The 14041-nt window shown below is 37.9% G+C and overlaps 1 protein-coding gene across 1 annotated transcript; it reads right to left on the bottom strand.

Annotated features, from left to right (window-relative positions):
- Positions 1–657: 657 nt before the first annotated feature.
- On the bottom strand, positions 658–13786 carry tnfaip6 (tumor necrosis factor, alpha-induced protein 6). The gene is made up of 6 exons (XM_088352763.1): positions 13631–13786; positions 8012–8149; positions 2779–2940; positions 2331–2559; positions 2216–2256; positions 658–900 (listed from the first exon to the last, which is right to left on the bottom strand). The coding sequence occupies exons 1-6, from the start codon at positions 13731–13733 to the stop codon at positions 791–793; spliced, it is 783 nt and encodes a 260-aa protein (XP_088208889.1). The 5' UTR covers positions 13734–13786; the 3' UTR covers positions 658–790.
- Positions 13787–14041: the final 255 nt, after the last annotated feature.

Raw genomic sequence — 14041 nt, 5'->3', positions numbered from 1 at the left:
GTGTGTGTGAATGGGTAAGTGACAAGCACATTGTAAAGCGCTTTGGGAGGTCTTTATTGACTTGAAAAGCGCTATATAAATTCAGACCATTTACCATTTACCATTTATGGCAGGACTTAAGAAGTAGGCCATAGAGGCGGGAATTACAAGGTTAATTAAAGGTGACGAGGCTATGAACAAGGCTCTGTCTTTTTCCCATCAGCCTTTTTTTTCCTAAAATTTTGTCATTTGTTTATCAAAGTTGTTGATTTTTAATTCATTGTACCTTGTATCTGACGATCAGTGGAAAAAATGTCAAAAAATCTGTATCTTCTTTAACAGCATTCACCACACGGACCGACTACCACCTGCCCATGTGGCGACACACTGATCCATTAAATTTCCAGCTAAATTATTCAACACAGAGAATAATGATCATCTTTAACTTTTTCTGTTGTATCTCAGTGTTCTCTTTTTCCCTCATGTTGAATTGCTGTTCATTTTTTAGAATCAAATCTCAATGAGCACAGAACAGTATTTGAAAACATAATTTTGGGGAGCTCTTTTGGAGTATGCATTTTAATTTTAGATTTTCAAAAATCTATTCATACAGTTGTATCACAATTACAATGCATTGCAAAGTTTTTGTATCTTAGAAACTGGAAAAATACACAGAAATTAAGTTTTCAGCATCTTGAATTATTGACTGTTCACATTTGCAGACATTTATTTGTTATTCATTATGTTCCAGTATCTCTTTGTAAATCACGATTAAATTGATAAAAATGAAGATGTCGATCAGTGAAAGTAATTATGTGTAATTATGTGGCAATGCAGAAGCATTTATGGCAAAGTATTGTAACTGGAAGCCACCAGCAGTGACTGAAGCATCTGAGAGGAACTTCAACGTCATCACGTTTCCTGTAAAGTAGAAGTTTTATCAAACACAAGGTTTGGTCTTATCCAACAATCTTTCAATTTTACAATACAGCTTATTATCATGAGTAGGGAGATCAGGAATGACATACTATTTTGAGTATGGTACTTACACCTCATTGGCTCATGAAACAGAGGAGTTCTCTAATTTTGCCCATAATTGTGTACTATAAAAGACACACACTTGGAGCTCTAATACACTGACACAGTTTATGTAATATTATGTGAAAACAAATTTACCTCTAGGGACAATATCTATCTATCTATCTATCTATCTATCTATCTATCTATCTATCTATCTATCTATCTATCTATCTATCTATCTATCTATCTATCTATCTATCTCTAAACTCAATATATGTATGTATGTATGTATGTATGTATGTATGTATGTATGTATGTATGTATGTATGTATGTATGTATGTATGTATGTATGTATGTATGTATGTATGTATGTATGTATGTATGTATGTATGTATGTATGTATGTATGTATGTATGTATGTATGTATGTAACTATAACTGGCTTAGAGCTAAGAGTTGACATAATTTTATGTTCCTCCATCGCCACATAGATGACTTGATTTGGTTCGTTGATTTTTTTATTCAAAAAGACGATATATATCTTCTGCTGGCCTTTTCCAAAGGCCAGGTCTTTCTTTCACCCAGGGAAATTACGTCCAACCAAGAAGGGACATCACCTGATCCAGTTTAGAGTTGTACACTAAGGTTGCGGTAGGAATTGGATTATTTCTTTGCTTCTAACTGTTGATTACTAAAGTTTGAGAGCCAGCTTGTGCTCACAACACATGCCCATGGACATTGGCATTTACTAGGCTGGAAGACATTGAAATCGTTTTTTTCTCTTTGTTTGAATCCCTTTGTCATTTATTTTGAATTGTCATGGATACTTTAAGTAGGTTTATTGTGTAATTTTAAATGAGAAGTAAAATGGTGAGTTTTGGTCACTTTGAGACTCTGTAGTTTGTGTTCTACATTCTGATTTTAAACACTTGTTTTCAGTTACACAATACCATATAGCGACATCAAGTAATAAAATAATACACACTGTCCCTTTAAAGTAAGAAGATCATTTTTGCATACCAAATCCACATTTGGTGAGCTATAACTTATGTTAAATTTGTCTATTGTCTTGTCAATATTTCACTAAATGTCCGGCTTTTGTTTATCTTACTACACATCAATCCATAAACCTAGTCCACTGGCTTTTCTTCTTCCTGTTTAATAACATAGGGACTACATCACCATATTTTTTGTTCTTTTGAAAATGGAGACTCACCTGTGCTGATTATATCTTCAGGTAAATAATCACCGCAAAACCTGAAAAACATGCAAGCTTGCAGGTGATTTGATGTAACTCAATATGGTATTAAATGACTCCGAGCAGCCCTGACCTTCCAGCGAAGCCGGACACGTCATCGTAACTGTCGTACACTTCCAGGTAGTCAGCCAAGCATGCCGTGTCGTCTTCCAAATCAAACTCTAAAAAGTGGAGCAGGATCTTTTGGCCCAGACGTGCTCGGATGTGCCAGTAGCAGATCTGGTCGTCCTTGTATTCTTCTGGAAATCCAGGAGACTGGATGAACCTCTCTTGGTCAGTAAGAACACCGCCACACTCCTTGGCTGGGCACACGCAACATGATCATGATTTGATTCTGTACTTAATAAACATGTTTTGACTTCGCAGGACTTTTTGTTACAGCAAAAACAAGGGATTACTTTTTACGTTCCTAAATCAAGGTCTTTGGAAAATGGGAGGAAATCCAAGTTAATTCTAAATGCAGCTAGGGGCCCTCTACTTATTTATCATTGTCTTATCAAAGTATTTAGTAAGCTACTCACAGCTTGGATTGTAGCAGTACACATCCCATCTTTCGCTTTTGTTGATCCTGTAACCGTAGTCGATGATGCCAACCCTTCCAAAGCCGCAGTTGGCACCAGCTTTGACGATTGGATAACCGACACGCCCATTGTCAAACCATCCGGCAGCGCAGATGTGGAACCCTAAAATTAAATATAAAATAAAAATAGAGCTTATGTTGCATGATTATTACAAACGAGAAGACCTCCTAATAGCCGTTGTGAAACTTTTTGGTGGGTTTGTTTTCTTCATTTTGTCCTTTTTGTGGGATCGGTGTGGGTGTAACAAAACCCAGACCCCTGCCAAAACAGGCCTGATAAATGGAAGACCTCCCACTCCAGGGGAAAGTCTCAAGCTTCTGACAGACTTTTTGGTGCTAAGAGATGAAAAAGGGGCACATTTGTGCTTATGGACATTTGAAGTGAATTGTATTGATTCTGGTTGAGAATAATGTAGTGAACATTGTTCACAACAGGATTGGCATTGCACTCCAGCATAAACACGAATTAAATACTTAAAAGAGAAAAATAAAATAAAAGAATGTACAAATAAGTTTGCAAATACATTTACAAGGTTTGTTTAGAGAATGGCCTAAGTTGTAACAATAGTGCAGTAAACAATAGTGCAAAAAAAAAAGCGTGCAAAGCCCTTTAACAACAAGAAAATTGCCATCTGGCAAAATGTATTTTTGATTGTTTTGCGAGCTTGTTTAGGGTGGTGATGGCCCCTGCTAAGAAACTGTTTTTGAGCCTATTAGTCCTGGTTTTACGGGAACTGTAGAGCCTACCAAGGGCAAAAAGTCAAACAGGTTGTGCCGGAATGAGAAAAGTCCTTTATAATGTTTATGGTTCTTCAATGTTTTATGGTTCTTTTTTTTTCATTAAAGGGTGAATTAGATATATCCAACATTTTAATGTTCACGCATGCTGATTACAATTAGAATTGTATTCATAAAATTATAAGAATGTTTTGAAATATTTTACACATTAGTTTTATATCAAACCTATGAGACTGTTGTGGCAAGCGCCCTCTTCTATGCGGCAGCGTGTTGGGGAGGCAGCACCAAGAAGAAAGATGGCTCTCTTCTTAATAAAGTGGTGAGGAAAGCGAGCTCTGTTGTGGGCACAGAGCTGGACAGCCTGACAACAGTAGCTGAGAGACGGGCACTGAAAAAGCTGCGGTCTATCATGAACAATTCATCATATCCACTACACAGCATTATCTCCAAACGGAAGAGCAGCTTCAGCGACAGACTGTTGTCACAGTCTTGTTCCACGGACAGACTGAGGAGATCATCATTTCTTCCTCATGCCATGAGGCTCTTTAAGTCCACCCGGGGGAGTATAGGCCCACATTAAACCACACCCCCACATTGCATATTACCCTATTTTTATTACAGTGTGTATTTGATGTAGCACTATTTACTCTATATCAACACGTTACATTGGGTATTTATGTATTATATTCCTTTTACTTTATTATTGTTTTATTTTCAACACAAGGATACTGCTGGAATCTATCTATCTACAGTACATCCAACTTTGGACAGCATTCTGTTTTGCAGGGGGTGAGGGGCGCACACACACATGAACAACTCATCTGCCTCCCACCCCACACCTTTCTCTCTCTGAACTTCCATAAACAGTGAAAAATAATTCACTTTAAATTGTCATGGATCCAACCTATAGATTAAATGAAAGGGTTTTCATCTGTTTTTTTTAACAACTCATCTGTATACGAATATTATGCTCCTTGGAGAAAACAAGTTTTATAGATTAGACCTGCCTCTTCAGTTTAATTCGTCAATTGATTTTTTATTCATAGTCCATTTTTACATAACCCTGGGAAATTTTAGCTTTTGTTTTTTTTCTGGTATTTTTTTCTTCTTTTTGTAAATCAGGGGTGGGCAAAGAACGAGGCCCATCAGGCTTTTTCATCTGGCCCGCCAAATCCAGATGGTCAAAATAAAAGGACATAAAAGTAACAGTAAAAAAGTAAATAAAGGACTACTGGTAAAAGTTTGTTTTTGGTGCCAACTTGGTCACCATTGGCCCTTTGCGTGTCTACAATAGAATACTCCTACAGAAATTCGACAAAAATACAATACTACCAGAAAACTAAATATCAAATTTAGGGCTTAAAAACTGGAACCTAATATAATAATATAAATAAAAAAGACTATAGTAATGCTACAAAAGTTGTACTACAGTAATGCTACAATACACAAATACTACAGAAATACTACATTAGAAAAAATTACCAAAATACATCTAAAGTAATACTACAATACAAAAATACTACTTCAGAAATATTGCGACAGGGTTACTACAGAAATACTATAACATAAATATTACGAGAGGAATACTACAGAAATGCTACTACATAAACATTATTACAGAAATACCCAAAAAATACTACTACAGTAATACCAAAATACAAAAAATATACTACAGGAATGCCACAATATAAAAATAATACTACATCAGAAACACTACGAAAATACGACAGTAATATCACAAAAATACAAATTTAGAAATAATACAAAAACGCTACAAGTGTACTACAAAAGTTTTAGTAAGGAAATACTACAAAATAGTACTGAACTAAAACTACACTGATACTACAGAAATACTACAAAAATACTCCTAGGGAAGTACAACATAAATGCTACAAAAATAAAACTACAGCAATACTACAAAATTATTGCAGAAATACGAGAATAATCTGACTGCATAAATCCTGTGAAAATACTAAACAAAAACAAGTAAAATAATGTTACCAAATTAAATATTAAATGTATTGATAAAAACAGAGACCTAATATATTATTGTATCCAATTGTGAGTGTTTCAAACTCAATTTCAATGGACCAATCATTTTAAAACTAATATAAAAAGGAATATAAAATGTGTATTTATTCATGAATTTAAAAAAAAATTGGATAGGTCTTTGCCCTGCGACTGTCTGGCAACCGATTCAGGGTGTCCCCTGCCCCCTGCCCGAAGATAGCTGGGATGGGCACCCCCGTGACTCTACTGCGGTGCAGATAATGAATGAATGAATGAATGAATGAATGGATAGGTCTCCACAATCGGCCTTTCGGTCAAATTTTGAAAACAATGTGGCCCACGACTCCAAATATTTGCTCATCCCCTTTGTAAACCAAACAAATAATGAAAACATTCAAATAATTATTTACAAAGGATAACTGTGCAACTTCTTAAGACAAAATTTGATTTCAGTAATAGAAACTAAAAAAGAAAACTAAAAAAAAACACAGTCTAAAGACCCTTTTTAGAAAGAGAGTAGAGGGACAGAAGCTTGAACATCAGCCGGTTAGTCTGTAATTGTACCAAACAAGAATTCTCACATTGCTAATGTCAAACAGCTACTAAAGGGGAAACAACACTGAGAAACTTCAACTCACTTGTGTTTTTGTTCCCCCACGTTTTCTCCTCAATTGTAATTCTAAATAATGTAGAGAATAGGTGTCAAATTCAAATGAAGAGGGGCCGGAGTAAAGGTTTTGGCTACAAGTCGAGGGCCAAACTGATCGAATGTTAACATTTTGACAAAATATTCTGGTGTAGGGGTCTCCAACATGGTGACCTCAGTCACAAGGGTGCCCTCTAAAGACCGTACCTGTTCTGAAAAAAGTCATTGTGATTTTCTAGTCACATTAATTTTTGAGTGTTTTAATTGAGTCTATTTGACCCTACTTCCCACAATTTACCTGGTAGTAACATGGTAATAGCACAATAAGTTTTCCTTTTAGAAAAGCATATCAAACTGGGTGCCTTTTGCGCTAATTAGTAACAAAAAAGTAGCTCTCAGTTTAAAATAGGTTGGAGACCCCTGGTCCAATGAAGCTGATTGAACCCAATGAAATCCTGACAAATATATTCCAATACGAACAGATAAATAAACCAATATTTTGTAATGGCTCTTTCAGATTTTTTAAATTACAACAGGCACAGAAGACAAATTTACTTCCTCATAACCAGGGTTGGGTAGAGTTACTTTAACTTGATTACTTTCAATTACTTTTAGATTACTCCAATACCAAATATGCAAATAAAAGACAAAAGAAACTAAATACGAATAAAATTACTAAATTTTGTGTAGGCTTGGGGAGTAACGGAATACATGGAACGGCAAAAATTATGTTGGCAAGCTGTTTAGATTTATTTTCATTTTGTTTCTGTCGCATTTTATGTTAGTTTTGCCGGAGATCAAAGAGATCAAAGCCAGGAGAGAAAGCTTACCACGTGTTGTGAGTCATAATTGTATTCATATTTAGTTTCTATTGTCTTTTATTAGCATATTTCGTATTGGAGTAATCCAAAAGTAATTCAAAGTAATCAAGATAAAGTAAACCTACACAACCCTGCTCATAACATAATCATTAATAAAACATTAATAAGCTGGTATTATACAGGCACAATCTGTAACCTATTTTAGCAAAAGTGGGCTAAATTTACTTCAAATAAAAATACAATAACAGCAAGTTTCTATCATTCACTCAACTAAAAAATGTTTGAAGTATAGTTTGATTGGAATTTAATGAAAAAGTATGCACATATTTAAAAACAACAACAACACTTTCTCCAAGGACAGTGCAAAAAAACTCAAAGATTCTTGGTGTGTGATGCAATAATGAATCAAAATCATCTCAGGGTACATAGAAACACCTTTCCGCGGGCCAAATCTGGCCCCTGGGCTTTGACTTTTAAATTTGTGATATAGAGGATCCTTATAAGGACTACGGTCATTTTTTTCAAAAGAGAATTTCCCTCATTATTGACTTAAGTAAATGTAATAATTTGAAAACAAAAACGACTTTTGAAAAGGGCAATTTCTTAAGAGAGTAGGGTGGTAACGGTTTTGGTACATCCTAGTGTTTTCCAGGGTAAGCCACTGCAGACAGGTGGCCAGGTTGTGACCCCCCGGAGAAAGTGGCTGGACTCAATATTAGAGTTATGTCATTCAATCAAAATGGTGTGAACATTCTTTTTCCCTCCAATGGAGAGATCTTAACGACTGGGCGTCATGCAACAGCAATCCAATCATCCAGGAGAAACTCATATTTGCGACATTGTTTTGCTCTGAACAGCAGCCTACAATGGCGTACAATATTAACTTCCTCATTGCTTGATTTTGTGAATAATTCTTTCAGAAGCAAAATGACAGATATGTGCAGACAGGTTTTCCAAACCTATTTGGCGAGCAGCCTCCAGTTCTTTGTAAGTGGCAAGCCTCCCTCCTTCATACTTGCATACGGCTTTGGCCTCCTTGTAGGTCAGCTGGTATCTCCCCTTGCGTGACTCTCGGTGGTATACTCCAGCCGCTTGCTCTGTCAAAGAGAAAACGCCACAGCTCAACATCAACATTAATTTATTTATCCCATGACAAGTTAAGTCATGTTATGTTTATTTGTATATCCCTTAATCATGAAAAGTCTCAAAGGGCTGCACAGACCACAGACTGTTACAGACAACAGATTATTATTACACCGTTCTCTGATCTAAAACCTACATGAGGACAAGGAAAATGTATCATCAATAGTCTTTCGATCTCATACCTCTCAACCTCTGCCAATTACCCCCTTATTATTATTGCAAATCCTCCTTTCAAGAGATAATAAACCTTGCAATAACACGGCACCTATTTACTCACAGCAAGACAGCCAATGTAGAATACAGAGACCCCTTGTTACATCGCACCTCGATTATTGCCAGTTCCCTTTGCAGATTTCATCGTTTCTTGGTTTTTATTGGAAGGAAGGAATGACAAGGCGTGATTCTTCGATCCGTTGTTTGAGAGATTGACGAAGCTTGACAGGCGGGCGAAGGCTTGGTGGAAATGGTCGCGGACAGGCGCAATCGTCGTGTTGTTGGTCGGGGCTGGAGAAGAAGGGCGTCGTAGTGTTCGGAAATGTGATCAGGAATCAGACGGGCAGGGCAGGTCGTAGGCAAATTCGGAAACGGGTCGGCAACGGAGATCAAGTAGAAAAACAGGAGGCAGGCAAAGAGTCGGAGGTACGGGCCTTCTGAGCAGATTGCAACAGGTAGCATAGTACAATCAGACAGCTTGTTTCCGGAAGCTGAGGATTTAAATGGACAGGGTGCACCAATCAGCTGTCCTGGCTGTTGGCGCCAAATCCTGAGCACAGGTGTTCCCGATCCGGGTGATTGTGACACGGACAAAAAACAATAGAACATGCATAATGTGCCACTTATCTCATACCAAAAGATTGCGTAAAAACACAGCATGCAATCATTAAAATAAAATAAAATTAATACAATCTTAGTTTGATTTCTGCGCCGATGTCAAACAAGGCAAAGCATGGGTAAAACCTCTCCTCTTCTCTTTAGATAGTAAATCAACACACCCATCCCTGGGCCTGAGCAACAAAACACAAAAAATTATCTGGAAGTGTCATTCAAAATATATACTGACAAAAATCAGAAATTACTTAATAAAAACAGCTACTTTGTTACTAAAAAGTGCCTATGTGAGGAATGTATTTGTACCCCTTTAATGTGACTTCTGTGTTAAAATTAAGGCTGTAACGATGAGTTGAGTTTGTAATGCTGCCCTTTTTGAAAAGAGGCGGAGCTTGCGCTACGCTCAGCTCCAACACAGGAACTACAGCAGAGAATACGGCAAAATTGTCATGATTGCTGATTCGGGGCACCTGCGACTGCCCCCTTGGCGCCAACAGCCGCGGGATCTGATTGGCTGTTGAACTCTTTTTAAACTCCCGTCCTCCAAAAGGAAGCTGTCAGACCGTCTGCAAACCTATGCTCTCAGCTAGGCAAGCTTTGTACTATCCGACATTATCCTGCCCTGTTTTCCTGCCTGATACCCGTTGCTGACCTGTTTCTGGACCCGTTTCTGCTTTTGCTCCTCCGTCCCGGCCATCGACCTGTTTTGCCCTGTTTCCTGCCTGATACTCGTTGCTAACCTCTTTTCTGGACTCGTTACTGCTTTTGCTCCTCCATCCTGGCCATCGACCTGTTTTCTCGCTGTCTACGACTACCCTCGCTCGACACAGAAATTCCACTTCCGCGTTCCTGCCATCAGCCACTCGTGACCGACGATCATCAGATCGTGGAAGCAAGCACTCCTCTCTTTCTCAATAAAAACTGAGTAAACTGAACGCTATTGGGTCATGTCTCCGTTCCTGGCTTGTGACAAAGGTAGTTTATTTGGATCATTTTTCAACACATTTTTGATACATTGGAAAACGTTAAGTTTTTGTGTCATGTTCGTCCTCCTACAGAAACCAAATTTAAAGAAAAATATTTTTCTCCTCAATCTTTTTCAATTTGTACAAATTTTGGGAAAAGCGCCAGGTAGCCAAGCGCCAGCGCCAAAGTGTCACATGCAGTCCCTGAGCCGTGAGTTGCCGTCCCCCTGATGAGACAAACCTGACATTAGAGTTTTGAATACAGTACATTCCGGAATACAAGCCGCCACATTGTTTTTTTTAAACACTGGTTTTAAGTATGGTGCAGCTTAGTTTTTATTTTTTTGTGGTGGCAACAGGGGTAGCCTAGGGGTCGGGGAACCTATGGCTCACGAACCAGATTTGGCTCTCTTGTTAAATACATCTAGCTCAGAGATAAAATGAGACCTTCGTTATTTTCCCGATTCGTTCTGAATGTAAACTGAGGATTAACGACCATAGACCATGCAAATCCAAATTAATGCTGATTTCGCTAAGGGTTCGGTTCAGTATATATCGAGCTCAATCTCAATTACAGTTTACGATCACTGTGTCACACCAACATACCCCGTTTGTACATCGCTACGGAATCCTTTATATGGAAGCTAATTAAACAATACATCAGGGGTCTTCAACCTTTTTAAAGCTGAGAGCTACTTTTTGTTCCTAATTAGTTTAATTAGATAAACATTTCTGAACTAGCAATTTCGCTGGATGGCTCGCTAAATAGCTAAAAAGGTAGCTTTATGGTTAGTTAGAAAGGTAAACAGGTAATAAACTAAAAGCAAGCTGGATATCTAGCTAAAAGAATAAAAAAACACCTAAAGAGCCAGATACACACCTGAAAACAAAGCTAGATAACTAGCAAAATGGAGGCCAAATTTTAGCTTGATAACATGCAAAAAAAGATAAAATGTTGGCTAGATAGCATGCAAATCTTTTGAAAAACCTAGTTAGCTAGCTCGCTAAACAGCTAAAAAAGTTGTAAGGTAGCTAGATACACAGCTCAAAAGGTAAAGGCTCATTTGCTTTATAAAACTGATAAATGGGAATTTAGTTTGATGTATTTACTGTGAAACAAACCAATAACAAGATGAATAAATACATTTGTTTAATACACGAATAAATTCTCATTCTACTCTTTTAATCAATTGCTTAAAGTCAAGTCAAGTCACATTTATTTATATAGCCCTTAATCACAAAAATGTCTGAAAGGATTGCACAGGATTACAATTATACCATCACCTGATCTTAAAACATAAAATAATAAATAATAAAATAATTATCAATAATTATCACTACTTAAACACGTTTTTTTTTGGTAATGAAGCCCATGAACTGGAATTTATTTATTTTGATATTATAAAATAACAACTTATCAGTTTACTACTATGTTGTTAATATGTTATTATCAGGTTAATTATTAGAAATAGGGTTTAACAGACTCAGTCAACCAATAAAAAAGTCGTTTTACTAGAAAATCACAATGACCCAACACTGGTGAGTTCTTTTCAGAGCAGGTCCGCAGCTCAACTATCCTGGGGGGGGGGGGCACCCTGATGCCCACAGGCACAACTTTGGAGACCCCTGCAATTTATGTTCACTGTTGAGACACTTTATGATGAAACACCACCGAACAAACTGTAAACACCCATACCCCCAAACGCCAGCAAAGCACCCAGAGAAATTTGATTGGGTGAGAGGTGGAGATGGACAGAGCTATGCACACATCGCACAAGCAGTCACTTATCTCTAAATATGTCTGTATCCTTCTCGTCTACAGTATTTTGTGACACCTTTACAAAATAACTTTTCTCGCACCTTGATTTGAAACCATAATTTAGGACAAAAATGACAGTTAAAATGAGCCTCAACACTCTTAAGATACTGTAAGAGGGAGTTAGATTTTACATGGTACATCTATGTTGATATGGGACAAGGGCACTGGCATTATTATAATTTAATAAATTCTATCGATCTATCTACCCTGGCCATATCCCTTGAGAGGGATGACCGACAGCTTTCACTGGTTTAGCCCTGCCGTATCATACAGGTGCCCTGCCCATCCCTTCTAACACGTCCAAACATCCCACTATCCTTTCACAACTCTTCTCCACTTATTCCTATCACCAACAAGAGCTCTAGCTTCCACTACATTTAGACCTCTTTCCTGCTGTGCACCATCCATTCATGTCAATCGCGGCTTTCCTCTTGGTCTCCTTCCTTTTACTTTTGCTTTGTAGATACTCTTCAACATTTGCTCTTCATCCATCCTCTCCATGAGTCCAAACCAACCGAGTAGTCTCTCATTCACACCCTTGCTCAGTTCCGCTACTACTTCAGTTCTGTCTCTCACAATTTCATTTCTCAATATATGCAATCTTGTCACTCCTAACATACTCCTCAAATGTTCATCTTAAAAATCAATTAATTTCCTGAATATCATCAATTAATTAAATATCACACTCTGAAATAAAATGAGCTGAAGAATTAGCTTCTTTCTGGAGACCGGGTTTGGCAGTTTTGTTGAATTTTGTCTTAAAATATATGGTGTGGCTCTTTCTGTAAATACAAAATCACAATATTTTGCTTTTACCGCTATTGGGGTCAAAATTTTCCAGACCCCCGGAATAGCCTCATTTTGTAATTCTTCATTTTTGATCCATTGTTACCCGGATGTGTTACATTAAAAAAAATCCCTGATACTAAGAAACAAGGAAAAAGCATGCATTATTTTAGCAATGAATAACTCATTGCTGATAGATACATGCGAAAATAACATTTGGGGAAAAAAAGAGAAAGAAACAGTCACTTGTGTGGCCATCTCAAAGGGGAGTCTTGATTCTGTTTTGGTTTCACGCTTGACTAGCTACAAGACATGCTGCCGAAGCTGAAAAGCTGCACTCACTCATATTGGCTCGCTGCTGTTTTCGCCGTCTGTCATTGACCTAGGCGTAACTGTTGAGAAGTCTTTTTTTCCTTCTTTGTTTAGTCATTACCTTGCATGAGGTCACAGACTGGCACAGACCATGCCGCCAATTTCTTGATTACTTCCATTCATGCGTTTGAGAGTCTCTTTGAAGATAGCAACAAAACTAAAAAGGTCAGAACATTCAGTACACCTGCACAATATAAGAGCTGTATTAACAACATTTATCAAGATAGGCATGACAGATTTGGGCTATGGTATTTAGTTTAAAATGGAATTTCATGATTTGGGTATATGGTGAATGGGCTGCATTTATATAATGCTTTTCCATTGACTGAAGACCTTCCCAAAGCGGTTTACAACACATTTAACACTTAACCCATTCACACACTCACTCACACACCGATAGCTGAGTCAGCTATGAAAGGCGCCTACCTGCATATCAGAGTCCTTAGGGGTTCACTGTCTTGCCCATAGACACTTCGACATTCTCTCTTTCTCACTTTGGTCCAAAGACGACTGCTTTACCTCTTGAGCCACTGCTGCCCCATATACAACTCTATATGTTTTCCCATTTGTGAAGAATTACGGAAACCGACCAACACTCAAGTCTTAAACCAAATGTTTAACCGTCAGTAGGTCTACAAATAAAAAAAATAGAGAGAAATATTTACCTAGCCATATGGAGTTGTGAAAGATGCCGTTCCTGTAGCCCCAAGTGTGAGCTTCTTTGAGAAGGAAGCTCAGCGTCCACAAGATGGCCAAAAGATGCATCATGCGAGCTGCTTTCCAGATGTGTGTGTGTGCGGGGAACCCCTCACTCTGGACTGCCTGCCCTTATTTATGGGGCTTTTCCAGAGGAGGAGGAAGAGAAGAGGAGGAGCGTCTGTCTATCATGTTCCTGGTTCATGGATCTTTTAACCGCCAGGATTGTAGGGACACCCTTTCCTGTGGTGTGTCTTGGGCAAGTACAGCCTTGTGGAGCTCATCCTTCTCTTTTTTTTGGGAAGAGGATTGCTCCCTCTCATGAGACTGACGATACCGGTTTCCATGGTTATCAGGAGTGTTGGGCACGGTACTTTAAA

The sequence above is a fragment of the Urocampus carinirostris genome, chromosome 14 (genome assembly GCF_059441175.1).
Source record: "Urocampus carinirostris isolate Australia breed hairy pipefish chromosome 14, RoL_Ucar_1.0, whole genome shotgun sequence".
In the NCBI taxonomy this organism is placed as follows: Eukaryota; Metazoa; Chordata; class Actinopteri; order Syngnathiformes; family Syngnathidae; genus Urocampus; species Urocampus carinirostris.
The sequence above is the reverse complement of the archived record's forward strand: the minus strand, read 5'-3'. Positions and strand labels throughout refer to the sequence as shown.

What these genes read in the sequence shown, in the direction of transcription:
- tnfaip6 (XM_088352763.1), bottom strand. Translation starts at nt 13,733, where the DNA reads ATGATGCATCTTTTGGCCATCTTGTGGACGCTGAGCTTCCTTCTCAAA. An exon ending in TCACAACTCCATATGGCTAG is followed by an intron (nt 8,150 to 13,630) that starts GTAAATATTTCT and finishes TCTCTTTGACAG; the next exon opens with AGCAAGCGGCTGGAGTATAC. An exon ending in GTACTGCTACAATCCAAGCT is followed by an intron (nt 2,560 to 2,778) that starts GTGAGTAGCTTA and finishes GCGTGTGCCCAG; the next exon opens with CCAAGGAGTGTGGCGGTGTT.